Below are 25,363 nucleotides of genomic sequence, written 5' to 3'. Positions count from 1 at the left end.
CATCCAGGCTCTAATTTAAAACATGAGTACACTTCATAATATCCATTTACAACTGCAGACTTCCAGTTGTTTGTATCACATGTACCTTCCAGCTTGGGCACAGCTTCTAAGAATTGGAGTGCTGTTTGTGGTGATGAGTCACAGCTCTGTCTGTTTGGTGTGTGTGATGTGTGGTGATGTTTAAAGCACCCAACATGAGTTCACTGAGACCTTAAGCTGTCACCCCATCCCTAATTTTAGACTTGTGCTTGTCAGCAGTGACAACACATGACCTTAAGCCTGTGTGTCTTATTGAACACTGGCCAAGCCAGTTCGCACCCCCCATACACACCCCCAGCCCAGCCCAGCAAATGAGATTAAAGTCCTGCGTGTAGGAAGGATTGAATCAAGTGTCAAAACACAGCAAAAAAAAAAAAAAGCAACTCTGACAGTCTGTCAAAACCGCTGTTCTGGATTTTAGAGAGCAGGCGTCTGCTCGAAGAGGAATTGTGAAGACAAGAAAACTTGGTGTTATGTTTCAGGTAAATCTTTAGTGTGTACGCTTTCAACACATATTCTGTCAAGGTTACATTTTCTGTCATTCGTGACCTTTCCTTGCTTAAGTGGAAGACTTTAACCCATGTCGATGTTTGATTATTGCATAGCCGAGCTGTCTGCCTTTCAGTTTGTGTAGCCACCTCAGTGCATGCACTTAATTTTAGATGGTAATAACCATTCCACCATTATTGATAAGGATAAGAGATTAACTACAGGCAAAGCCGTGTGTGTGTTGTCGAAATAGAGATATGGAAGTACAGATACACCATAGAGAGTCATTTATAGGCCATGCTTTTTTCTGGCTCTGAGGTTTCATGTTACATTCTTGTGGAGATAGCATAAGGAAAGAAAGGCACCAGGCTATTGTGAAACATGATGTCTGTGGTTTGATCAGTCAGAGTTGTTTATAGTTGTTTATGTGCATGTCATCAAGCACAGGCTTTGGAAACATGTATCCCTAGAGTTAATATTTCATCTTTGAGTAACAACTTTTCCATAATTAGATTTACAAGTAAAAATGATGACACTATCATGAGCTGCACTTCTTTTAGTTATGATTAGCAAAGTTTCTGATCATGTATGACTACTAAAGCTCAACATGTCAATATCATGTGTCATGTAAGCATTTTGTTTAACACACTCCTGCAGCCACGGAGCGTCATCATTGTGTAGAGTTGACTTAGTTGTTGTTCAAATGTTCTGTTGACTTTTCTAGATTCCTGATGAATATGCCACTGCAGCCTGACTCAGTGCTGAGTGATATTTAAGCTTTGACTGAGTGCTGCTCATCAAGACAACATGGGTCGCTACCTGAGCACAAAATTGTGTTCATGTTGTGTGAACAGGACATTGAAATCATACAGCAAATATAAATACACAATGAACCTTCTCAGAAAGGACCATGGTCTGACTAAAGCACCACTCTGCCTTGACCTACATAGATATTTACAGCTGTCACCTCCTCAACCTTCCAGGTTTGCAACAAAAGCCACTTTTAAAAAAGTAAAGCACAGCGATACAAGCTCTACCTTTTATAGCCTCCTTAGAGACTTTACAGAAGAGGCGAGACATCCTCAGGCTCTGCGTTTTTATTCATCTTCTAATAAGGATGTCTTCAAAGCCAAAGCTCCAGTTGGGATTTTTGACGAGGCTCAGAACAATTCTCTTTTAAGTTCGGTTGGAGGGTGTCTTGGTCAATCATTTAATCAATTGTCCAGACACATTAACATTTATTTCAAAAGAAAGGAAGTTTTAAGTCTGTCTGAAAATGCCAGTGTTGTTGTGTCTACTCCAGAGTATGCTTGCAGGTCACAGAGGATTAGTCAAAGTCAGCTAGCAGCCACAGAGGAAAAACCTGAAAGCAAAGACACAACACAGACCTTGAAATGTAAGGACAAACAGTGGGACTCTGTAACAAGTCATTCAACTCAAGAAACATCTGGACTGCAGTTATTTCACATCAGCTCTCTCACGACAAGATTTGGTGAGGGTTACAATTACGTTGCTCATCACATTAACACAGTTTTCTCTCAGGGTTTGGCAAAAGTTCAAAAACAGGAGAATTTGGAGCCTCCTACCAAAGAGACAAAAAGAAGGGAGAAGAGACGAAAAATACAAATCAGAGGTAAACAGTCTCAAGTAAAGGCAGTACTGGAACCCAACAGTAACTCCAGTACCTGGGAGGAAGGATACCTTCACTTTGCAAGGCACATTAATAAATACTTTGGTGCCAAAGTAACAGATGAAGCTCAGAATAGGAAAGAACAACTTCTCATAGAGAAGGATTGGACTTACAAGAAACACCTTTTAACACAATCTACCTCACAAACTCACAGTGCCAGTTCACAGCTGAAGCAAGAAGAATCTATCATCCCAGGAGCTGCAGGCAGTTTCCACAGCAGCTGTAATACAGCTAAAATCAGTGAGAACTATTTTCAAACATCCCAACACATCAATCAGTATTTCAAGGGTCAAAGTGGATTGAATGAGGACACTGAATCCCAAAAGTCCCCCAAGAGACTGAAGAGTGTATCTTTTATGGATTACCTTTGCAACCCCACAAGTACCATTCCAGAACTGCTGGGTGTTTATCGAAACAGCAACTCCAAAACTGCCATCTCTGCCCCGCAGGCAGTATTAAATAAAAAGGTGAGTTAAAGTAACATTTTCATTAATTCCCAGTTAATGCCCCGATAATCTAAGTAAGATAAAAACCTGCTCTCCTTCCTAAGAGGCTAAAATACATAAAAATGGACTTTTATGTGATTCTGCTTATATGTCGTCAGCTTGTCTTGAATAGGAAGCAAGCAGAGGAAATGACATGTGTGTTCATTGATAGCCTGAGACTGGCTTCTACTCCAGAAGCTCTGACTGACTGCATAGAAGCACTCAATGAACACCTTATCCACTACCCTTCATGCAAAGCCATAATCTGGAAGGTCTGTTGAGAATTAAGCACAAATACTTCTATTTAACAGTTGTTTTAACCTCATTAAATTTAAAACATGGTTTTGTTTCCAGGAGAAAATTGCAGTTTCAATGCTGAGACAACGAAAGAACTATAAACATAACCAGGAACTTCAGACTGCCTTAAGAGAAACTTTGGCTCTTATCGGATATGCAGATCCAGTCAAAGGCTGTGGCATAAGAGTCCTCTCAATTGATGGTGGTGGAACAAGGTAAATGTAAGAAAAAATAGATCATTAAGCACTCAGAACAACTTTAACTACACATTCATGAAGCATTTTATTTAGTATACATAAAGCACCTTAACTACCTAACATTCATGGTCAATTCAGAATTACCAGTTAACCTAGCATGTATATCTTTGGACTGTGGATCACAGGTATTCCTTCTATATAAAGTGGTAAAGTACCTCCTTGAACTCTATCATTCAAAACCACCCTTTTCTTTGATTTGATCCATGTCAGTTAGGCTAAAATCCATCTGAATACATATAGGTGAAATCTGACCTGGAACAGCCTCTGTGCACAAAAATTTGAAGCACCTGTACAAACACAGAGCTTTAAAAATTATTTTTCATTTTCATTTCTTTCGTATTTTGGGTCACTCCAGGAAAAATCAATCAAATACATTTATTGTGTTTTTACTGCTGTTAAATGTCAAAATGGGTTTAATATGAGCCAAACAGTATATAAGGGTTAAGCTGTGTCTGATGGTATCCACTGGTTCTGTGTATGACTAAGCTAATGTGTTCATATTTCGGGGGGTTTATGTTTTCCTTTTTCTTCGCATTTTTCAGAGGTGTTGTGCCTCTTCAGATATTAAAGCTGTTGGAGGATCAAACAGGCAAAAAGATTCACCAGCTGTTTGACTACATCTGTGGAGTGAGCACAGGTGACACATAGTAAACTGAGTCTAACATCTCAATGCATGCCTGTCTGAATCTGCAACTCTATTTTAAATGCATGTCTCTGCATCTATTTGTTGAAGGTGCTGTCTTAGCCTTCATGTTGGGTTTGGCCCGTTTTTCTATAGAAGAGTGTGCTGACATGTATCGTCGTTTTGGTTCTGAAGTATTCCGGCAAAACCCGCTGGTTGGTACCGTGAAGATGGGCTGGAGCCATTCTTACTATAACACTGAGACCTGGGAGACGATACTCCGGTTTGCACATAAAAGACACATTAAATGTGCTTCAGTCCTTCAAAGGAGTAAATTTTTAACAAGTTAATAAGACACTGCTTGTTTTCATTCTCATTAGAGAGAAGCTAGGTGATAGAGTACTTATTAAAACAGCCAGAGATTTCTTCAGTCCCAAGGTAAGAATACTGCACTTTCACAGAACACCAATAATAAGGACTTCCAGGCTGCTGTATTAGAGCACCCCGCTGTGGTGAGACTCCATGTTTTGATTCCAGCTTAAAAACTGGAGCTTGCACAGCTTTAACAATTGGTTTTGTTGGTATCTGCTCAGGTTTCTGCAGTCAGCACAGTGGTAAACTGGGGTACCAGCCCTAAGGCTTTTGTCTTCCGCAACTATAACCACAAACCAGGTTCTCTCAGCCGTTACGCAGGAGGCTCAGGCTACCAGATGTGGCAGGCAGTGAGGGCATCGTCAGCTGCCCCAGGATACTTCCAGGAGTTTACCTTAGAAAATGACATTCACCAGGTTGTTAACGACCGTTTCCAGTGTTGACATCTCCTTGTTTTGTCTCAAATGTGAATAGGCGAAATAAAAATGTGGTTAACTGAGGGACTATGAAGGGGGTGAAGGTTAACCTTACTTTTTGTTTCCAGAAAAAAAAAACATTAATAAATAAAAAGCCCCAATAACTAGTGGCAATTGTTAACCATTAATCTTTTTTCTAATGACAGTCAATGAAGTGACCACAAAAATTGGTGAATTGCAGTGATGATGTAGGCACACACATAATAGATGTGGTAGCCACCAGGGCATCACCCATTTGTCCATAAAGTCCTCTTTTGAAGCCTCAACAACAGCATTTTGCATTTCCAATTCAAAACAGATACCTCAGCTTAAGATATGTGCCAGTACAGAGCAACAGTCTGATAGCAGTAACAAATGAATAAACAATCTTCAGTGTAAGAAAGTAAGTGAAATAGCATTAATGGAGTTGGTTTACAAGACCTTATGTGCGAATAAGCTCCAAACAAGTGTTAAACAGTATAAAAGCATCATTGAGGGGCTTTTCAGTGATGTCAACACACTATTGTCATCCTTTATATACAGTCTTTGGTTGCATACAAATTCCATACAAAAACACAATACAGCATATCGCATTCCGTTCAGGAAAAAAGAAAAATGCCAGTCGTTCCCTTTCCTGTCACTCACACCTTAATACTTTTCTACAATTCTTAAATCAAAAATATAAGAACCTCTGTTGATATTGTATTTGTTTTATTTTAAAGGAGTTCTAATCATTCAGACTTTTTTTGTGCAGGTTTGATTTGATCAAAACACTTATTTCTTGGCTTTATAGATTAATTTGTGTCTTATTAGGATGGTGGAATCACCCTGAACAATCCCTGTGCCGTAGCTGTCCATGAAAGCCATTTGCTGTGGCCAAACCAGGACTTCCAATGTGTGCTGTCCCTGGGCACAGGTCGCTATGACAGTGCTAAGAAGGGACCTGCTACCTCCACGAGCCTGAGGGCCAAAATCAGCAATCTGATCTGCAGTGCCACTGACACTGAAGGGGTTCACACCCTTTTAGATGACCTGCTGGCCCCAGATGTCTATTTCCGCTTCAACCCCATGCTGAGCTCTGATGTGTCGCTTGACGAGAACCGGCCGCAGGCCTTGGACCAGCTGCACAGAGACACACAGAACTATCTGGAGAGAAACCAGCCAAAACTGGCCAGACTTTGTTTAGTGCTTTCAGCAGAACGCTCAGTTATTAGGAGAACTAAGGACTGGTTCAGTGAGAGGGCCTGGGAGATGAAACAGAGATTAATGTGAGTAGGTGAGATAAAAGATGTCTACAAAGAGATGTATATCATATGCATAGAAGCTCACATAACAGAAACACTTTAAAGGCAACATCCATCATATTAACACTGTTTGACAAAATTTAGTTTTTTGGCTTTTGCTCTGTGTCATGATTTTGAGTTTATGTGAGGCAACCAAAAGCTCATCATCTGATGAGCTAAACAGTTCAAATGTGCAGGGTTTTTGTGTGTTTTTGTCTGGTCGTTTGATATGTTTTCTTTTGACTTTATGACCTAGACAGAATACTCACAAGCACTTTGATGCACTTTTTAAAAAATGCCTAATGTATAAACATAGGTCTTTCTGTCTTTGAAAATCAAAGAATATTTATTAAAGAGTCTATGTTTCATTAAACATATTAAATGCCACTCTTCAGGTTTTTCTTCAGATTACTGCAGTCTTTAAAAATTTATAAGTGAAAAAGAAGTCCTCCAATCAGTTGACTATAATGGGTTAAATTCCCCCATGTGCCTGGAAGCCGTGCCTCCATGTCCACAAAAAGCTGACTTTGTTTCAGACAGAAACGCTTTGTCTATGAGAGAGTGTGTATTCGTGCCAGCCAGTGTGAAGATACAAGGTCGATGACCCACCCCCCATCTACCATCTATCTCAAAATCAGAATCAGCACAGACAAAAGAAAAAATATCACCTCTTACAAAGCTTTAAATTATTTTTAACAGATGCTGGCTGGATGCCCCCAAAACCTAATCTATGAGCTGGTGCATGATATAGCAGTTCTGTTTTAACTTCCCACCCATCACAATGAAGATGACGTTATATTTATGAGTGGATTTCACAATGGATTTATTATAACAAGCTCTCAGGGCCTGTTCGCCAAGCGTGTGACCCAGGCTAAGGACAGCCATCCGAATCAGACTCCCTTGCCAGGCTCTGTCACCTTTTTTAACATAATGGAATAAAAAAAATTGTACTAAACTCAGATGTTGCTGGAGAGGTAAGGCACAGTGTGGACATGTTGCTGTGACAGAAGATCGGGAAAAGGTAGGGATCTGCTTTCAGCTGAACACGAAGTGGAAGAAGAAACAAAAGACCAAAAAAGACTTAAAGGTAGGACACCACACATTTACCAACTGTAATTAAGACTACAGTATATGTGGTGTTATAAAGAACATTAAGACTTTAGATTAGCATCGAGTGTCTTGTTGGGCAAAGGAGTGTGTTATTCCTTGTATCTGTTTTTCAAGGAAGTCAGGGTCTTAATGATGTCATAGTGTGAACTGAGATGTGGGGCTGGTCGACAAATGCATCAGCAGATTTATGAGAGAGTGAGCGCTATGTTGTGCACTTCCTGTGCCTGACATTTAGAGAATGGATATGCATTAACATAATTTTTGGAGCGGTGATGTTATAACATGAGGTGGATACGGTGTTTATGCATGATGTCCCAGGAACAAATCCATATGACTTATGTAATCCTTTGGCTTTTCCTCTAACACCACTATCAGATCCATCTTTTGAAATATCTATGGAAATGTGACACAATTTTCAAGATTAATTGACACACAGAGATTTTGTACAGGTGGCCACTGACTTCTTCCCATGAAAGTGACATTTGTAGTTTAGTTAGTAAAATTTATAACATCTATGCATACCCCTATGTACTTTGTATTCAGTGCAAAATGACAGCTAAGGTACAGTAGCTGAAACCTTCTAAATATTAAAATATGTGTGCATGCTCCCATAAGATGTTAAACATTTAGATCCTTTCCTGTATTTAAATTATAGTAACATGTATAGTCATACAATTATAAAAATTAGAAATATCAGCTGAGCATTTCTTCCTAATAAAGTGTATATATTTTTTCCACATTGACTTTTTTGGGGGAGAAATGTTGTCACAGTTTGCGCTCATCAAACTATAAAATGAGTATTCAGCTCAGTGAGGCAGTATTGTTTTGACTGCACAGTGCTGATGATGTAATTTCACGCAGTGTCCTGCTCAACAGAAGTTTCTTTCCATCCTATTCTTGTGCTCTCTCTGATGCAGTGACGTCAAAGTGCAAACGATAGGTGCTCTGACTCTGAACAAGCAGCTTGTGTGGTTGAACACTCCCTCTCACATGCCATCTGCTCTTACCCGAGCCCTGGGCACTCGTGCCAAAGGGGACCTACGAACATAGAGACCTTTTTGTCGTCACCGAGCTGGCCTCGTCTGCCTCAGTGCCATGCAATCTGGTGCATGGCACTGATCACGGCTCACTTTCAGGCCTGCTTCAGTCCAATCTATGGGGGGAAAATGCTTATTCTGAGAGCCAAAGGGCTTAACACACCCCTTGTGCTTTTGTGTCCTATGTGAGCCAAGTCAAGATGGGTTTCTGATGTTAATGGAGGATTGTAATGGTTTCCATTGCAGATGCACTGATATTCTCTCTTCTCTGAATTCTTTTCATTTATATAAGTATAAAAAAAGAGAAAAGAAATCTATTACCATGATAAAGCACTATTTAATCATAATATTTAGTTTTAAAGATTTGGAAATACAAATTTTGGCTATACTTTTATTTTAATCCTTAGGTTGCAGTGCCACCTCATTTTACCCCACCTCAACACCAAGCTATTGTTCCATCCAGTCGGTGCTGGTCTGTACATGCAGCACCATGTGAATGCCTGAAAGCCTACACAGGTCAGGACATTGTCAACAGCCTTGAGATGGCTTTTGTCTAACACAAATACAGCTTCTCCTGCATCTTTGGCACTTTCTAGAAAAGAAAACTGCTCTCCGCCTACCCCATAGGATTTTCTCACATGAATGGTAATGACCTTTTCCTGCTTTCCAATGAGTGTGAATGACTGAGTGTAGAAAACTCTCTTTCACAAAAAGTCAATTAAGTCATAATTGGTATTTTGAAAAGCAAAAAAACATTAGTCTTGTTTCAATTGCCTTTGTGAGGATGTCATGTGATACGAGATGTGCCAGATGCAATATTCATACGCTGGAAACAAATATTGCTTTCATGCTCTGCTTCCCAGTTCTCTGCATTCAACAATAAAGCCCACATTTTGATGTCATCAAAACCAGCAAGAATGCAAACTGTACAGAATCTGGGTTGTTCTCTGCTTTCATGTGGTCCAGCCTCATTTTTACTAAACAGATTTTGCTCACACCGGATCAAGCAAACATTTTTCAGCTGAAGAAAATACAGGTGCCGCCAAAATATACTCAACCATGTAACAAGCCTCTCTTGATATAGTCATTTTTTAAAAGTTATTCTATGAATTTCGATTTATTTATTGTGCAAAATTAGTTTTGTGACCACATTGATGAAGTGTTCAGCATTATGACAGCTTGGTCAGAGCAGTGAAGTGGGTGAGGTGGAGGTGTTGTGTGGTGCTTATTCATTATTCATGAGATGGGTGGGCAGAGTGTAAGTGGCAGTGACGGACAGAAACTCAATTACTGATGTGTATGAACTCCTCTAGGGTTCTTGACCTGATATTTGAAGGACTGGAGTATTAATTTCTACACTGCACAAAGAAGAATAATTTCCTGAAGTCATTGGATTATTGTTGCTGTGTGAAAGTAACAGAGATGGGGAGGAGAAAACCCTGATTTGGCACAAGTGAGGTAGGTTCTCATAACTTTTTTGGTTTCGAAGTACTGACACATTCAACAGTTCATTACATATTAATAGCAAACAGTTTTAAATAGAGGCATCGAATGAATTGGTTTTTGTTCACACAGATTGACAGATTAATTGTATTCGACCTTCAACATGAACTTAACCACAATTTATTCTTGTCAGGCATTCGGGGGATTCATTTACATATGTGGGAGGCAGTCACTTGTAGACAGCTTAATAACCACAGATTGTGTTGTTTGTGCAGTTTGCTTGCAGTTATGAAAATATTCTGTTAGTAAATCTAACACAGCAGCAGCATCTAAACAAGTGTTTCTAAGTACAAATACACATCACATATACTATGATTTTATGTCACTTCTTTTAGGTTTGCAATGGGAAATATTTTACTTACTACATCTACAAGATTTTTCCTTATAAAGAAAACAGTTTAATGCTAACAAATACATTTTAATACTACATTGTTTTATAGTAAACCAGTTATTCCCACCCTATTATGCTTAGACTCAATTGCTACATGTTTCAGATATGTAATATCTGACTGTCAGAATATGCAGTATTTCACGCAAACAAAAAAATACAAAACTGTGTAGCAAAAATTATATTTGTCTTGTTTCCATACTTTTTAAAAAATCTCATAACTGCACCTCAAGCGTCAGTCATAATAATTACAATATACGGTTATCATTTGTCACAGAAAAAATTGAAGTATATTTGCTTAGGTACAGTTTAGATTGTGTCTGTGAAGCTCCAAGCTCCTTAGACTACAGTTTAGATTGTGAACCATGAGTAAAATGTTTTCTTCACTTTATAATTTGTTCAAGATGTAATGTGTTCTAGATGTCTTGTGTTACTTTTCGTTCAAACTAGGAGTAGAAAAATTGGTGACCACAATCAATTCTGGACTAAATGAAATATAAAGATGGGGACACTGGTCAAACCAGCGCTGCTGCTACTTTTATGGCAGAGTGTTGGGGCTTTAAACGTCCCTCTCGAAGGTAAGAGAATATCTTAAGACTGGTTGGCTGGTTGTAAATTTATGTCTATGAATTGTTTTTTCACATTAATTCTTAAACTGACTTTATTTCTCTGCCTGCAGTCAGACAACCCCCTACTATCATAAAGCAGTCAATGAAAGAGCACATTGTTGACCCCAAAGGGACCATGGTAATAGAGTGTGAAGCCAAAGGAAACCCTCATCCTATGTAAGACCTAAATAATCCCCTGAACTGATTTTTTTAAGCTTAGATTGGCAAACCACTGATTTTTTTCCCGGCCTTTTTTTCATTTGCTCATTTATGAAGTTTCTCATGGAGGCGTAATGGGAAGTATTTCAATGTGGCACGTGACTCTCAGGTGTCAATGCGCAGGCGCTCAGGGACTCTGGATATCTATGCCCGGAACAATCCAGAAAAGTATGAGGCAGAGTATCAGTGCATTGCCTCCAACCAGTATGGATCTGCATACTCCCACAAGATCATACTACAATTATACAGTAAGTTTGTCTGAATCTAGCAGTGAAAAAGATATACAATGACTTCAGTGTATTGGTTAAAAATATCTGGGATGTATACATAAATGACAACAAAGTGTTTCCATCCCAAAAGGCTTTCACTGTTTAAAGATGAATTTGCTATGGTCATTTTCATTTATTAAATTAAATTTTAATTTAATTAAAATGCAACTAGAAACACAGAAAACCAGAAGATTCAAGACCCAAAACAACAACATGTATATGTTAGAACAGTATTACTATATTTACCTATCCTGTTTGTGTACTCAAGCCTATTTATTCTCACTGAAAACAGAAGCATTTTAAATTTATCACAAATTTCTAAATTCTTTCAGTAACTAAAGGTATTTAAACAGGAGTAAACTGCATATTCATTGAAATATCTAGTTTTGGTGAGCAAAACTAGTTAGCAAGTAAACCAGTAATTGGTATAGGGCCAAAACATCCAGCATCAGCCAATATTTAATGAGCAGTGTCAAGCAAACTTTGAAGCTGAAAGGAGTTTGATTCTATTTGTGCAGGACCCCCTGTGTGGCCAAGAGAGATTGTGGAGCCTGTGGTGGTGAGTGCTGGCTTGCCACTTGTCCTCTCCTGTGACCCTCCACCTGGCCCACCTAAACCTGAAACATACTGGATGTCCAGTTGTAAGTGTCTGATACCAAATGAAATGCTAGATCAAGTCTAGGGTCAAATGAGCAAAAACAGGAAGACTGATCAGCCCTTTGTTACATGTGGTATCTATGTTGGCCCTAAGAGGTCAAATGCACTGCAACCTAAGAAAACAGCAAAAAGAATGCTACAAAAGCACTTAAAACACAACAAAAGTGGAATAAAACATAATGAACATAGAATAGAGGGAGATAAATCAGATTGCACTGACATGCACTGAGAAGAACTGCAGGATTGATCTGTGTTGTGAGGGAAATGAAGATGCAAAGTTTTGTGTGTTCTAATCGCATGATTCATATAATACTGTAAATACATGTTTGCTATTATTTGTGCACTTTTAACCAGTTCCATCTGTCAGGGTGGGGTGTGCCGGTGTTTTAGAAACAGAACTCGAAAGCAGAAGCTGACAAAGGAGTTGCAGGTTTTAACACAAAACGAGCCTTTATTTTGGCTGAAAAAACAGCAGCAAACAAGAAACTATTAAAAAAAAAAAAAAAAAAACTAAGAACACTATGACAGACTATGAAAACTGTGGGGAGAACAACAGACAACCTGACAATGAAACAGAAAACAGAAGACTTAAATACACAGGAGGTGATCAGGGGAAGTGAGAACACATGGGGAAACAGCTGACTGAAATTAAGCATAATGACTCACAGGGAAGTGAAGCTAAACACAATGACAAAAACACACCAGACTCTTTCAGAATAAAACGGGAGACAGGAAAAAATACAATAATCAATGAAATAAACTAAAATACACAAACCACTGGGTCACAGACCCAGTACCGTGACACCATCAGGGTACTGTCTCACCTAAATAACTTCTATTGTGTTTTATGAGCTTTTGTGGTGTTTTTCTACATCTGTTGTGTTGAATTGAGGCTTCCATCGTGATTTTTTTCTACTTCTGTTGTATTTTGTGCACTTTCGATGCATTTGTCCATTTGATGGCATTTTCTTGGGTTGCAGTGCATTTTACTTTTCAGGGCCACATAAGCATTACACTTCTAAAGCAACGTGAATAAGGAATTTTTAACTCTGTCTTTCATTTCAGGTTCATATGCGAGACCTTTCAACTGGCCCATTCAGACAGCTTTCCCCACCATGCAGCCTGTGCGGCAGGACCGCAGGGTTTCCATGGGAGTCAGTGGAGATCTATATTTCTCTAATGTGTTGTTCAATGACTCTGTTGTTGATTACTGCTGTAATGCCAGATTCCCATACAAGAATGTCATTCAGCAGAAGATGCCTGTAGTTGTGAAGGTGCTTACGAGTGAGTATAACTGTGTTCATAATTATTTCTCTATCTATAAAATGTCCTACATCCTCAAGGCTTTTCAGTTTGGAGGTTCTGCACAATATCTAATCCTGAAATCAGCTGGAGCCACTCTTCCAGTTTCCCTGTCACAGCACCTAATAGTCCTATTACATGGGTCTACTGCTGGGACCCTTTTGGACTTTATCCTCCACATCTGCTCCTTTTAATATCTCAGCTCTTGGCACTTCTTAGTTCCATTGTGCTAATCTTTTTAATGTGGCTGTTGGCTGGTATTATTATATCTATCAGAGTTGCCATCTTTTGGGTTCTAGTCAACCACTTTATAGGCACCCACCCAGCCCTTTACACATAACATGCAAACAGCACAGGTACATTTCAAACGTTGACCAAACACAGAGTACAGGCACAGCAAATTAATAAATGCAGTAGATAAAAATGAAGCAAATAACAAGTTGGAAAGTTAGCATATTTTGCATGAAACACAGCAAGTTGCCACTAAATATAATCACTACCAGCACGTGACAAATTAAAATCCTATTCCTTTTGCAGTTAGTTTAGCTCACTGGCTGAGTAGGTGCTCGTGTGCCACAAGGCTGAAATGTTAACTATTAATGTTTTATACTTGCTGTTGTGGATGAGGAGTGTGATGACTCAATGTTTGAGGTGTTTGATGGGGATTTTCTGGTTATTTTTCTCCAAAGCTCGTGCAGTGGTTGAGGCTGCTCCCACCTGGCTGTCTCCCACAGGCTCATCAAGCTCAGTATTGGTCCTGCAGGGGGAGGAGCTGCTCCTGGAGTGCATTGCTGCAGGAATGTGAGTCTTCAATGATCACACACACACACACAAAAAAATGTAATTTCAAGTTTATGCCACAAATGATTATGCAACAGTTTATTTTGTGTTTAGTATTTTCACCTTGATTTCATGAAAGTCATCCTGTGTAAAGCCTTGTTTGTCATCATCAAGGCCAACTCCTCACATTACCTGGGCCAAGGATGGAGAGGACTTACAAGTGACATCTCGCATGAAAGTGAAGAACTTCAACAAAATGATTCAAATCCCAAAAGCATCTTTTGAAGATGCAGGTGAATATACCTGCACTGCTAAAAATAGGTTAGGCTACGCTGAGCACACAATAACTGTCAGGGTCAAAGGTGAGTTCTTCAGAAACATGGAGTATTTTATGTTTGGACTGATCATTATAATCCAAACTAATAACATATTTTCTGTTTGACAGCGACTCCTTTCTGGTTGGAAAAACCCACCAACCTGATTTTGGCACCAGAGGAAAATGGACGGTTGGTGTGTCGCGCTGATGGGGCTCCTCGTCCCACAATCAGCTGGTTCATTAACGGTGAACCGATTGAAAGTATGTTTTAGGAGATCTTGTCTAAAAGGCATAAAAATGAATAAAAAATATCGTGTCTAACGTTTTTTTTTTCCTTTTTGGTGTGTTTTTTTTTCAGCTGCTACACCACTGCCTAACAGACAGGTATCAGGAGAAACGCTAATCTTCCGCAGTGTAACTACGGAAAACACTGCTGTCTACCAATGCAATGCTTCAAATCAGTATGGCTACTTATTGGCCAATGCATTTATTAATGTGCTACGTAAGTTACCAACCACTGTCATTCATAACATTAATTAAAACAGAGTAAAATTCTGTTTTTCTTGAGAAGTTGGGAGATCTTTAATAGTGTGCCAAGGAGTCACCAATTAGTAATTAAAAACATTTAGCTCTACATCATGAAAGTACTCACTTCACTCTACACCAGGGGTCTCAAAGTCGTGGCCCAAGGGCCATTTGCGGCCCACGGCACCCCTATTTGCAGCCCATATTTTGACGTGAAGAAATATAATGCAATTTAGCCCTTGAAGTTACTTTTTTGTTAGGGAGGATTTGTTTGTTGTTGAGTGCAATGTTAAAATAAGTTCTTTAAAAAGCAAAAAATGATTTAATATGAAGGCAATATGAGCAAAGAGTACAAACATGTTGAGGGATTGGCTGTGTTAGTTCAGTGAGAGAGTTATTTGTAAAGAAAACGAATGTGTACACTTATGTCTACAATTTTATATTGTAAAAAACGAAGAAAATTATAGCAGAAGTGCTGCTACGTGTCTGGCCAGAAAGACAGTACCAGTGTGTTTATTTAGTAGTTCAATAAAAGGCTTCATTTAGTTCAGAGTGAGAAGAAAAATTGAGTTCACGTTTGCAATTTTGTCTCATTATACAATATTTTAAAAACAAACAAAACACTACATTAATGTTTGTGGGTGTTCTGCTGTTTTTTGTTTGTTTTTTTTGTACTACTTGAACACTAAAGTGGCCCTTCAATAAGATGACAGTGCCAGCAGTGGCCCACAGCTCATTTAAGTTTGAGACCCCTGCTTTACACCTATTTATAATTACTCATTTTAAAAGTTACTCTTTAGGAGAGTGAAAGTTTTTGTTAGCATTTTTTTTTAACTTTCTTTACTCAAAACTGCATTTGAAAATGTAATAGGTCAATTTATTAAGCACAATATGCACTCACAGCTTCATATTTTATATAGTAAATAATAAATTTAAATAATAATCTTTTAATTTAGCTGTCGATAGTTTTGACATAACACTGAGTTTTTATGTGTGTCAGGTTTAAAGATCTGCAGTTCAGTATAGGCTTAGGATAATAAAGAGTAAAAAATCAACCATACAAATCTATCAACAATGGCAAATTACTTAACAAATTATGTAGTTCAGTTCTTACAGATGGGGGTTTAATTAAATAATGACATTTTGGACCGGTCATTCCCTATCTGAGGTAGAAATAACACATGTTCTTCTACCGCTCGTGTCCTTGCCATGATGCATTGTTTAGGTCAAATTTGTTTGTTTTATATCATGGGAGAGTATACTGGGTGCATATTGAAGTCAAATAATCACTGATGATGCTGCAGTTGCTCCCTTTTCCCACAGATGCAACGCCACGAATCCTTGGGGCAAGAAATGAATTCATCAAAGTGACTGAGGGTAGTCGTACCTTTTTAGATTGCCAGTACTTTGGTTCTCCATTGCCTGAGTTGAGATGGTAAGATGGCGTGTGACACTGTTATGATTTATAAATCCACTCACAGTAAGTGTGTGTCTTAACATATGTCCATGTTTCTTCTTACACAGGTCCAAATATGGGCAAGGAAATCTTGAAGGAAATCGTTTTAAAACCCACAGCAATGGGACTCTGGAGATCAAACATATCAAGATAGAAGACCAAGGAACTTACGTGTGTGTAGTCAGCAACATTGCAGGGAGAGATGAGGATCAAGTCAGAGTAGAGGTCAAAGGTGAAGAGTCATTAAAATAAAAAATAATTGAATTGGCAATAAAATTTGACATAATTTTTTTTCATTGTACAATATTGTATTTGTTTTGTTTGCAGAACCCATATTAATTGTCACAAGACCACAGAGTATGAAAGTCATGCGTGCAACTGATGTCCGCCTGGAGTGTGGTGTAAAAGCAGATGTCACGACTCCTATCACAACCACTTGGTTGAAAAACAAAAAGCATCTCACTCTTGGTTGGAGGTAGGATTATTGTGTATTATTTACTGTTAATTAAAGTACATTTATACATATATGAGTACATATATGAGGCCTGTTTTTGCAACTAAGGCTTTATTATTAGTTTCAGTGTAATCAAATACGCTTCTAGATCTCACCAATTTTATTCAATTTCTCAGAATCTCAATGGATGAATCAAATCTAGTGATTACTAATGTAAACACAGGCGATGAGGGAAATTATACATGTGTCATCAAGAGTGAGCTTGAACAGAAATCTGCCTCAGCACACCTAATGGTGATGGGTATGAAACACTGAAACAAAAGATATTTTATCAACCATATGACATGTTGAAATGTCTTTTTAATTATTTCTGTCTTTATTTTATTTATAGACCGTCCAAATCCTCCCACTAACTTGGAGTTATCTGATCCATATGAACGTACTGTAAGACTGAGCTGGGTTCCTGGAGACAGCAACCACAGCCCCATAACAGGTAAAAGATGAAAACTCAAAAAATCACAAAAGTAAACACTTTTTTAAACATTATTACCATTTTTGAGGAATCTTTCGCTGTATTGACTAGCATTTTGGTTGTCTTTGTTCTCTCGCAGGGTTCTTAGTGCAGTATGACGACGATGACTGGTTGCCTGGAAAGTGGAGAAATCTTTCAACGTACCCAGGGAACCTGAACTCTGTCATTTTGCATCTCATACCTTTTACCTACTATGAGTTCAGAGTCATCGCTATTAACGAAATTGGAGCTAGTCGCCCTAGTCGTCCATCTAAGCGTTTTCAGACCAGCGGTGCACGTGGGTGTCATGCTAGCAAATGTTTTTGTTAGGAACAGAAAATACTCAGAGTAAAGATATATGATATGACAATGTTGTGCAAAAGTTTTGAACTACCTCTTATTTCTTTATATTTTGTTAGGAAAATTGTAAATGTGTGGAAATACAGTATATGAGGCAAAAACAAAGTTTGCACAAGTCTAATGAGCTTCAAAGTTTGTATTTGGTATGACCACCGTTATTATTTAACAAAGCCTGAACTCTCTTAGGCAAGCTTTAATGTAATTTCTATAGGAAATATTCTAGAATAGTTCTAGTTCTTGAGGGACATCCAAAGCTCTTTTTTGGATATTTGCAGTTTTTTATTTTTCTGTCAAGAAGATCCCTATCGGCTTCAATAATGTAGCTGTCCAGGCTCTGAGGAGGCCAATCCATGGCTGATAGTGTTTCATTGTGTGTTTTACTATCCAGGTATCCTTTTAGTGCACTGGTTGTGTGTTTGAGATCATTGGCGTTGCTGAAATTGAAGCCATTGCCAATCAAATGCTTTACAGATTATATTCTAGATCAAAATCTGTCTACATTTATGCTATCATAATTCGATCAATTTTGACAAGATCTCCAACACCACTGACTGAAATGCGGGACCAAACCATGACAGTCTCCACCATGTTTTACAGATTTGAATCATTACTCCATAAGAGTAATGATTGGCAGGCTCTATTGCCACTGGTTTTCAGTCCAGCTTTTGTGTAATTTGGCATGCCTAAGAGATATGCAAGACTTTTACACGATACTGTATGTTCACTTACTAATAGTGCAATTAGTTAGAAATTTGATTCTCCCAGGAAATGCTATCTTAATATATAATCTTTTTAATATAGATTAAAAAAGATTTGTTACTTTTACAGTTAATTTTTCCTTTTGAGTAAATAAATGACAAGTAATAAGTTAATCCCTAAAAGTCCCAGAAATAGGCTTTTAGATCTTTTGCAAAACCAGGCAAGCTATTTCTCCCAACTTCTGATCTTTATGCTAAGCTACGCTAGGTTCCATTAGCTAGCTAGCTTATTTTTCAACTATGGTAAATGTATTTCTCTAAATCAAGAACAGTTTTTCAAAATTGTGTTCATTTTTTTGCACAGCTCCAGATATCATCCCAAAGAATTTAAAAGGTGTAGGTACATGGAGAAATAACATGGAAATCAGCTGGGAGGTAATCAGGATTTACAAAACCCTTCTTTTATTTATCACTAATATCTTCACATATCTTCGCACAATAAAGCCTTCTAATTGTATAAAAACATGCTTTTAGCCTCTAACCTACAGAGAGTGGAATGGACCCCATCTAAAGTATCTGGTGTGGTGGAGAAGGAGAGATTCTCGAGAGGAGTGGAAGAATGCAACCACTAAGTGGCTAAAATATTACATCTATGATGCGGATACCTTTACTCCTTATGAGATCAAAGTCCAGGCAGTGAATGACTTTGGGCTGGGACCAGAGTCTCCTGTTGTCATTGGTTATTCTGGTGAAGGCCGTAAGTACCTACATTTCTTTTATCATAACATAGTAAGGAGTAGGAATTTTGGAAGGAAATCAATACATGTTGGTGATCTTCATTGTACTTCGGTATAGATTCTCTGCTTCACTACATTAGAGATTACAAACTCTTCTATAGGTAGAATTTCTTTAATTTGGTATAGAGCACCATCTAAAGCTAGATTGTTCCCCTGATAAATTTTTAGAATTTAATTTTTTGTCAGATTGGCTGTCAGCTGATATTCAATTTACAATAATGGTGGGTGTTCAGTATTAACATGGCCAGAATCTCAAGTAATGAGGTCAGTTTACATCCAAGTATTCGCTGAAAGACAAAAGCAGGGAATCATGAATAATTGTGGAGGAAAAAGGTTTTTGTCATTACATGTTTTATGCTCACTGATAGCAAAGATAGCATCTCTGTTTTCCCCAAGGCCCAACAACAGCACCCCTGAACCTGAGAGTGTCTGACATCGAGAGCACTCAGGTGACTCTACACTGGGATCCAGTGACAAGCGACACAATTATGGGAGAACTGAAAGAATACAAGGTGAATTCTGTATTGGATAATGGACAGTAAATTTGCACTACATTTCTATTTATTGACATTCAAATCTAAGGGCATTTAATCATTTTATTTTAGAGAAATGTAACTGGTGATGAACACAATCAAAAGACTAAAACATACCAGGTTTCATTTGATATAATGGTGTGTAAAACATTAATACCAGCTGAGAAAGAAGTCTCAGAGTGTGCTTTATGTGAAACTTTATACTTTGCAGTTGCATCATCTAAAAGAATCAAATGGAAAACAGTTATTTTTAAGCTCCCATTCTGCATTTTCCATAATTGCCATTCAGTTAAATTACATTTTGAGCTGTTGCTTTATCATTTGATTTCTAAAAATTCATTTTTCACTGTACTATTAGTGCACCAGGAGAGTAGCTTGCAGCAACCACATAATATATTAAATAGTGGGCCTGACCATCCATTAATTAATTAGTTACACTATACATTAGATATTACTGAAATTCTGAATAATAATATAATTTTTTATGTATGAACTTATCTATCTTTTCAGCTAATTTCAAGAAAAAACCCTTTACCCTCATCTGTGTTTTATCATTTTATCTCCTCTTAGTATTGTAAAAGAAACTCTGGCTTAATTGGTCTTTCATTGTTTTATCTGCTTTTGCCATCTTAAGAGAAAATCGAGCTTAGGTTGATAAAATCATACAGAAGAAAGACTACTGAGTTTCATGTTGCTATGCAACGTGAGTACTCGATTGCTTGTTTGGAGAGCAGAAGATGTAAAATGTGTGTTGTCTCTCATCTCTCAGGTCTACTACTGGAGGGACAGCAGCCAGCTGAGATGGCACTGGGTTGACAGAGGGATGAAGTCCAAAGCATTTCCTATCAATGGCCCAGACCCCTCTGGGGTCCTTGATGACCTTATTCCCTACAGCAACTACAAAATGTACATAGTTGTGGCAAACAATCGATACGAAGGGCCGCCAAGTAATAACATACATTTCTCAACACCTGAAGGAGGTAAAAGTGTTACCGCTTTGTCAACAAAACAATAATTTTAGAGATTAGCCTCTATCAATCACAAGCAATTCACAAATTAATGTGTTTTTCCTCCCCACGGTATGTTTATCATCTGCTGCTGTGTTCTCTCCTGTAGTACCATCTGCTCCTAGATCCTTCAGGATCCAACAGCGACATCTGGACAGTATTTATGTTGACTGGGGCCTGCCAGCAGAGCCCAATGGCATAATTACCGGGTATTCCCTCAAGTACCAGACAGGTATAAGCTGAAAGCACTCTGAAAGAACAGGAATCAGATTATTCTAGTAAAGCTGGCAAAGGTCCTCATCCATGTAACTCAACAGTGCTCTTAAATAAGCACTCAAAGATCAGAATACCACTAAAGCACGTTCTTATGAACACTTGCATAGTCACTGTCTGAGTAGGGGAGGTAGTTAATAGCTCAGCACCAGTATCAACAGTTCTCCTTATAAAAGGAAATGCCCACTCTCTCCACAGTGAACGCCACCAGGGGAGAGGAGCTGCGAGTTGAAGAGCTTCCTCCTAATGTGACAAGCTTCTCAATCCGCCGATATGACCGATACACTCGATACAGATTTTCTGTGGCAGCACGAACTCGCCTAGGGATAGGCGAATGGCATACAGAGGAATCGCCCCACTACACCACAGAAAGTAATTAAGTCCTTTCTTCAGCTAAAACTGCTCTTAGCTGCTCCCTTGTCACGAGGGGTCACACAGCAAGTAGCTCTGCACATTTTTGCTTTTACGTCAGATGCCCAGCAAATGTGTAAATCACAACACTTTAGAGCCACCTACTCAGGCAAATAAAATGAACACTAAATGACTATGTTCACGTTGGTTGATTTAATGATGTGTGCACTTGCGTGTCTCAGTTTATGCTCAGGATCAGGTGGATATCACCACTCAGGGCTGGTTCATTGGGATAATGTGCGCTGTGGCTCTCATCGTGCTCATCCTTCTCATCGTGTGTTTCATCAAGCGGAGCAGAGGAGGAAAATATCCAGGTAGGGTGGTGATGCCTAACTGTAGCTGTAGAAAAAATGTAAGACCTTACATTTTGCAGTGTTTAAAACATCTTGGGTATTGCCGCTTATGATGTTTTACTATTTTTTGATACAGTATAAAACAAACAATTAACTATTTAAAAAAAAAAAGAAATGCAAGTTATCAAAAAAATGTTAGTTATAATCATTTCCAGGCTCCGTGGTGTTAATAAAGCTCATTGGTGTTGTTTCAGTACGGGATAAAAAGGACATTTCACTGGAGCTGGTGGATGACAAAGATCAGGAGGGATCATTTGATTATCGGTAAGTTTTACATTCTCTGGAAAATGATTGAATTTTTAAATTCAGACACTAACAAAAACTTTTACTGCTTCTCCCTGAGGCAAGTTGTGATTTAACAACACCTCAAATCAGTAAATAATATTATCTTACCAAACTGCTTTACAAAGTATTCAATGTTTGCAAGTTTTGTTAAGTCATGTACTATAATTTATTTTGTAGTTGCACAGTAATAGTACTCGAAGATACTTGAAGATGTGCATTATGTTTGTTATTGTTATACTGTAACACTGCACCATTATCCATTTGCTCCTGTGCATTTTTCCCCTTGGTTTCTTAAATTAAAGCTGCCCTGTGGAACTGCTGTTCCAGTCTCCCTCATCATAAACATGTTACACCTAACATTTGATTTTGCTAGCACATTGCACCCTCCTTCTGCATGTATGTGATCAGTGGAACAGCAGGGAACTAAATACTTAAATACCATTATTTCTTTAGAACTTTAATGTTGATTTAAAACTCCATTGGGTACCTTTAATTTTGATTAGATTTTAGCATCACAATGCACAGGTTCAAATCAAATCAATTTTTTTAATTTGATTTATGATAACTCTTTGGCCATAATTACATTAATCTGTATTTTTCTTTGTTTTTACTCTACCTTTTCTAAACCCGTCCCCTCCAAAACCTCAATCCTTTTCTCTTTCAAAGGTCCCTTGAAAGGTATGAAAAAAACAAATACTGACACATCGATATTATAACTATGCGATCCTGGAAAGATGCTACAGATTTGTGAAGCTGAAAATACTGTAGTTGTACTTGAAATACTTCTTCCTTTTGTAAATTAATGGTCAGTGAAATGTAATCAATCCTCTGACACACTGACTTCTTTTCATATTTTAGAATAGCACGTGTGTCCACTCTCCCCTACCCTCGCAGGTATGATCATTTAGTATTGCAAATTCTTTACAACTACTTTATAATAAGATTGAATCATTTTATTTTTTTTATCTTTTCCATAATATCTTGGGTTTTTATTTATTTTTGATTCATTCATTCATTCCTTCATTGTTTTTTGTAGAGAAGAGGAACGAGGGCTTCAAAGAGGTCAGCCATCTATTGAGGCAATGATGAAGCGATCAGACAGCGATGACAGTCTGGTGGAATATGGAGAAGGGGGTGAGATGCCATTCAATGAAGATGGCTCATTCATTGGCCAGTACACAGGAACCAGGAGAGACGTCAGGGAGTTGGACTTTGGTGGAAGTCTGGAGCTGCACTCACCAATAAATACCATCTACTCCCTGGCTTAACACTCAGATGTCAGACTGTGCTTCTGAAATAAACAGAGCTATTTGTCATGTGGTTTCACTATCCCTGCATCCTCCACCTTCAATTTAGAACCTGGAGGAACTTTTATTTGTCAGCAGGAGGAAACAGCTTGAGAGTAAAGTGCTGTTTAAGCCCTCCTTATCTTTGCAGACAGCACAACTTTCAGGCATTTATGGAATAAAATGTAGAAAAGTTGGAATGATTTTTCTATAGAGATGTGATTTTTAAAAAAACAAAGCTTTTATCTCTTTTGTAAAATACAAATATACATTGTTCAGTTATGCTATTAGGAAAGAGACACTTGCTGCGGATCACAGGAGATGGAAGTGGAACAGTTTATCATGTTGATAAAAACGGTTACAAGGACTGATCTAGATTGGTTCTATCATTTTTTTCACTGCTAATTTCAAGAAATCTATTATTTTTGAATACTTGCCTGGAGGGGAACCATCTATCAATTCAGTTTTTTCTGCTTATCCAATTCACAGTCGCCAGGGGGGCTAAAGCCTATTCCAGCTGTCCCAGGGTGACAGGCAGGCTATACTCTGAACAGGTGACCAATCTGTCACAAGGATAAATGCAGGACAGACAACTATTCACATTCACACCTATGGGCAATTTAGATCATAAATTAACCTAACCCCATGCCTGTCTTTGGACTATGGGAGGAAGCTGGACTACCCAGAGATAACCCACACAGACACGGAGGTTATCGTGTCCACACAACTGTGCCACAGAAAGGGAACTACAAATAAAGGAAAATAAAAACTCTCCATGGACTAACAATTCATTTGTCAGTTTAAAATTTGATTCTGTATGAAACAAGATGTCAGACCATTTGAAGAATCAACTGTGAGCCATAAATCAACTATAAAATCAGAGGTCACACATGAACCAGTCTCCTAATTTCACTCACAGTGGAAATGACTAATATTTATGTAACAGCAGGTTTTTTGACGACTAATGCCACCTCTGTATTAAGACTGTTATATCTGATTTTGAATAAAGTGAAAGTATTTCTAGGATGTTTCATATGACTAAATATTGAAATCAACTTCTGTATCTCTGAATTTTAAAGGGATATCCAAGCCTTTTCTTTTATTATCATTCTTACAGTTTCTTTTACACTCACACATGTCCAGATGTTAAAGTCATATGATATATATATATACATATGTATATATATGTGTGTGTGTGTGTGTGTGTGTGTGTAAGATCATGAAATAAAAATAGTCATCATGATCATGACCACCTCTATAAAAGGTGCCAGGCAGGAACGATATTAGCAGCGGCAGCAATATAACGATATAACTGTCCAGTCTTGGAAGGGTTACCTCAACATTTCTAAACAAGTGAAGTGAATTCCATCATTCTAATTGTTCACAAGGATTTTTCACAAGTGGAAAACATTCAAGACAGTTGCCAATCTTCCCATTCAGTGTGATGCAATGTTTAACTTTGACAAAATTGGGTCATGCAACTAGACGACCTCAAGCACACCATGAAATTTACAACAGAATGACTGAAAAACAAGAGAATGAACGTGGTGCAATGGTCCAAAGTCAACAGCCCTCAGGCCAATCGAAATGCTTTGAAATACAGGAATGTGAACTGAACTGAAGCAACACTTAAAAAGAGTTGGTTAAAATTCCTCCACAATGATGTGAGGCTACATGACTAAAAGTCATACAGAAAAACATTATTTCAAGTTATTGCTCCTAAAGGTGAATCTAGAATCTAATAAATCTTTCACACACTGCTTCTGCATTTTGGCTTGATTTTTGTTACATTAATAATGACCTTGTAAATTATATCATGTGTTCTTGCTCACTTGAGGTCATTTTAAGGCTCGATGATAGTGTTAAAATTACAAAAAATCTTAAAATTGAAAGAGACTGTTAATTATAAATTGCATTAAAAAGATAAAAACACTTCAATTCCACTGAACCTTGGACAATTCACTCCGATGTGACAGGTTCACTATAATCCATCATTACACCATTGGGGATTAACTTAAAGACAAAAAGATATGTTATCTTAAAACCTTTCTGGTTTATCTGATAGGTCTTGAGTTATCATTGTCATGCCCCTCCAATCAAGCATACCTAGGGTTTAGCTGGTAATGTTAAAGGGTTCAAGACTATGACAGAGCTGAAAGAAAAACAATGTTAAATGAACTTCAAATTATCAAAGATGTTAGATTTGGATCAGAAGGTTCAAAAACTAGATAAAATT

The 25,363-nt window shown here is 38.0% G+C and overlaps 2 protein-coding genes across 8 annotated transcripts; both read left to right on the top strand.

Moving 5' to 3' along the window:
- The first annotated feature begins 356 nt into the window (after positions 1-356).
- LOC100699449 (calcium-independent phospholipase A2-gamma) lies at positions 357-6,366 on the top strand. Of its 3 annotated transcripts, none has more exons than XM_013276119.3 (9): positions 365-521; positions 1,253-2,685; positions 2,823-2,975; positions 3,058-3,215; positions 3,800-3,894; positions 3,991-4,162; positions 4,260-4,317; positions 4,473-4,667; positions 5,520-6,366. In XM_013276119.3, exons 2-9 carry the CDS (start codon positions 1,336-1,338, stop codon positions 5,976-5,978), a joined length of 2,640 nt encoding a protein of 879 aa, XP_013131573.1. In that variant the 5' UTR covers positions 365-521; positions 1,253-1,335; the 3' UTR covers positions 5,979-6,366. The 3 variants fall into 3 exon arrangements, with proteins under 3 accessions (XP_013131581.1, XP_013131573.1, XP_013131579.1); XM_013276125.3 differs by having other exon boundaries at positions 377-521; positions 2,373-2,685; XM_013276127.3 differs by lacking the exons at positions 3,058-3,215; positions 3,800-3,894; positions 3,991-4,162; ... (1 more) ...; positions 4,473-4,667; positions 5,520-6,366 and having other exon boundaries at positions 357-521; positions 2,876-2,976.
- A 160-nt stretch (positions 6,367-6,526) lies between these two features.
- On the top strand, positions 6,527-24,165 carry nfascb (neurofascin homolog (chicken) b). Of its 5 annotated transcripts, none has more exons than XM_005448563.3 (28): positions 6,527-7,076; positions 9,450-9,594; positions 10,478-10,605; positions 10,707-10,812; positions 10,912-11,102; positions 11,642-11,764; positions 12,846-13,064; positions 13,772-13,883; positions 14,037-14,224; positions 14,308-14,439; positions 14,537-14,680; positions 16,027-16,138; positions 16,228-16,391; positions 16,487-16,634; positions 16,790-16,914; positions 17,005-17,106; positions 17,225-17,422; positions 18,547-18,617; positions 18,717-18,939; positions 19,376-19,491; positions 20,282-20,492; positions 20,629-20,751; positions 20,991-21,164; positions 21,386-21,517; positions 21,751-21,820; positions 22,508-22,519; positions 22,700-22,735; positions 22,878-24,165. In XM_005448563.3, exons 3-28 carry the CDS (start codon positions 10,530-10,532, stop codon positions 23,107-23,109), a joined length of 3,540 nt encoding a protein of 1,179 aa, XP_005448620.1. In that variant the 5' UTR covers positions 6,527-7,076; positions 9,450-9,594; positions 10,478-10,529; the 3' UTR covers positions 23,110-24,165. The 5 variants fall into 5 exon arrangements, with proteins under 5 accessions (XP_005448620.1, XP_025757557.1, XP_005448621.1 ...); XM_005448564.3 differs by lacking the exon at positions 6,527-7,076 and adding an exon at positions 7,099-9,197; XM_025901772.1 differs by lacking the exon at positions 22,508-22,519.
- The last annotated feature ends 1,198 nt before the right edge of the window (positions 24,166-25,363 follow it).

The sequence above is a fragment of the Oreochromis niloticus genome, linkage group LG20, assembly GCF_001858045.2.
Source record: "Oreochromis niloticus isolate F11D_XX linkage group LG20, O_niloticus_UMD_NMBU, whole genome shotgun sequence".
Classification (NCBI taxonomy): Eukaryota; Metazoa; Chordata; class Actinopteri; order Cichliformes; family Cichlidae; genus Oreochromis; species Oreochromis niloticus.
The sequence above is the reverse complement of the archived record's forward strand: the minus strand, read 5'-3'. Positions and strand labels throughout refer to the sequence as shown.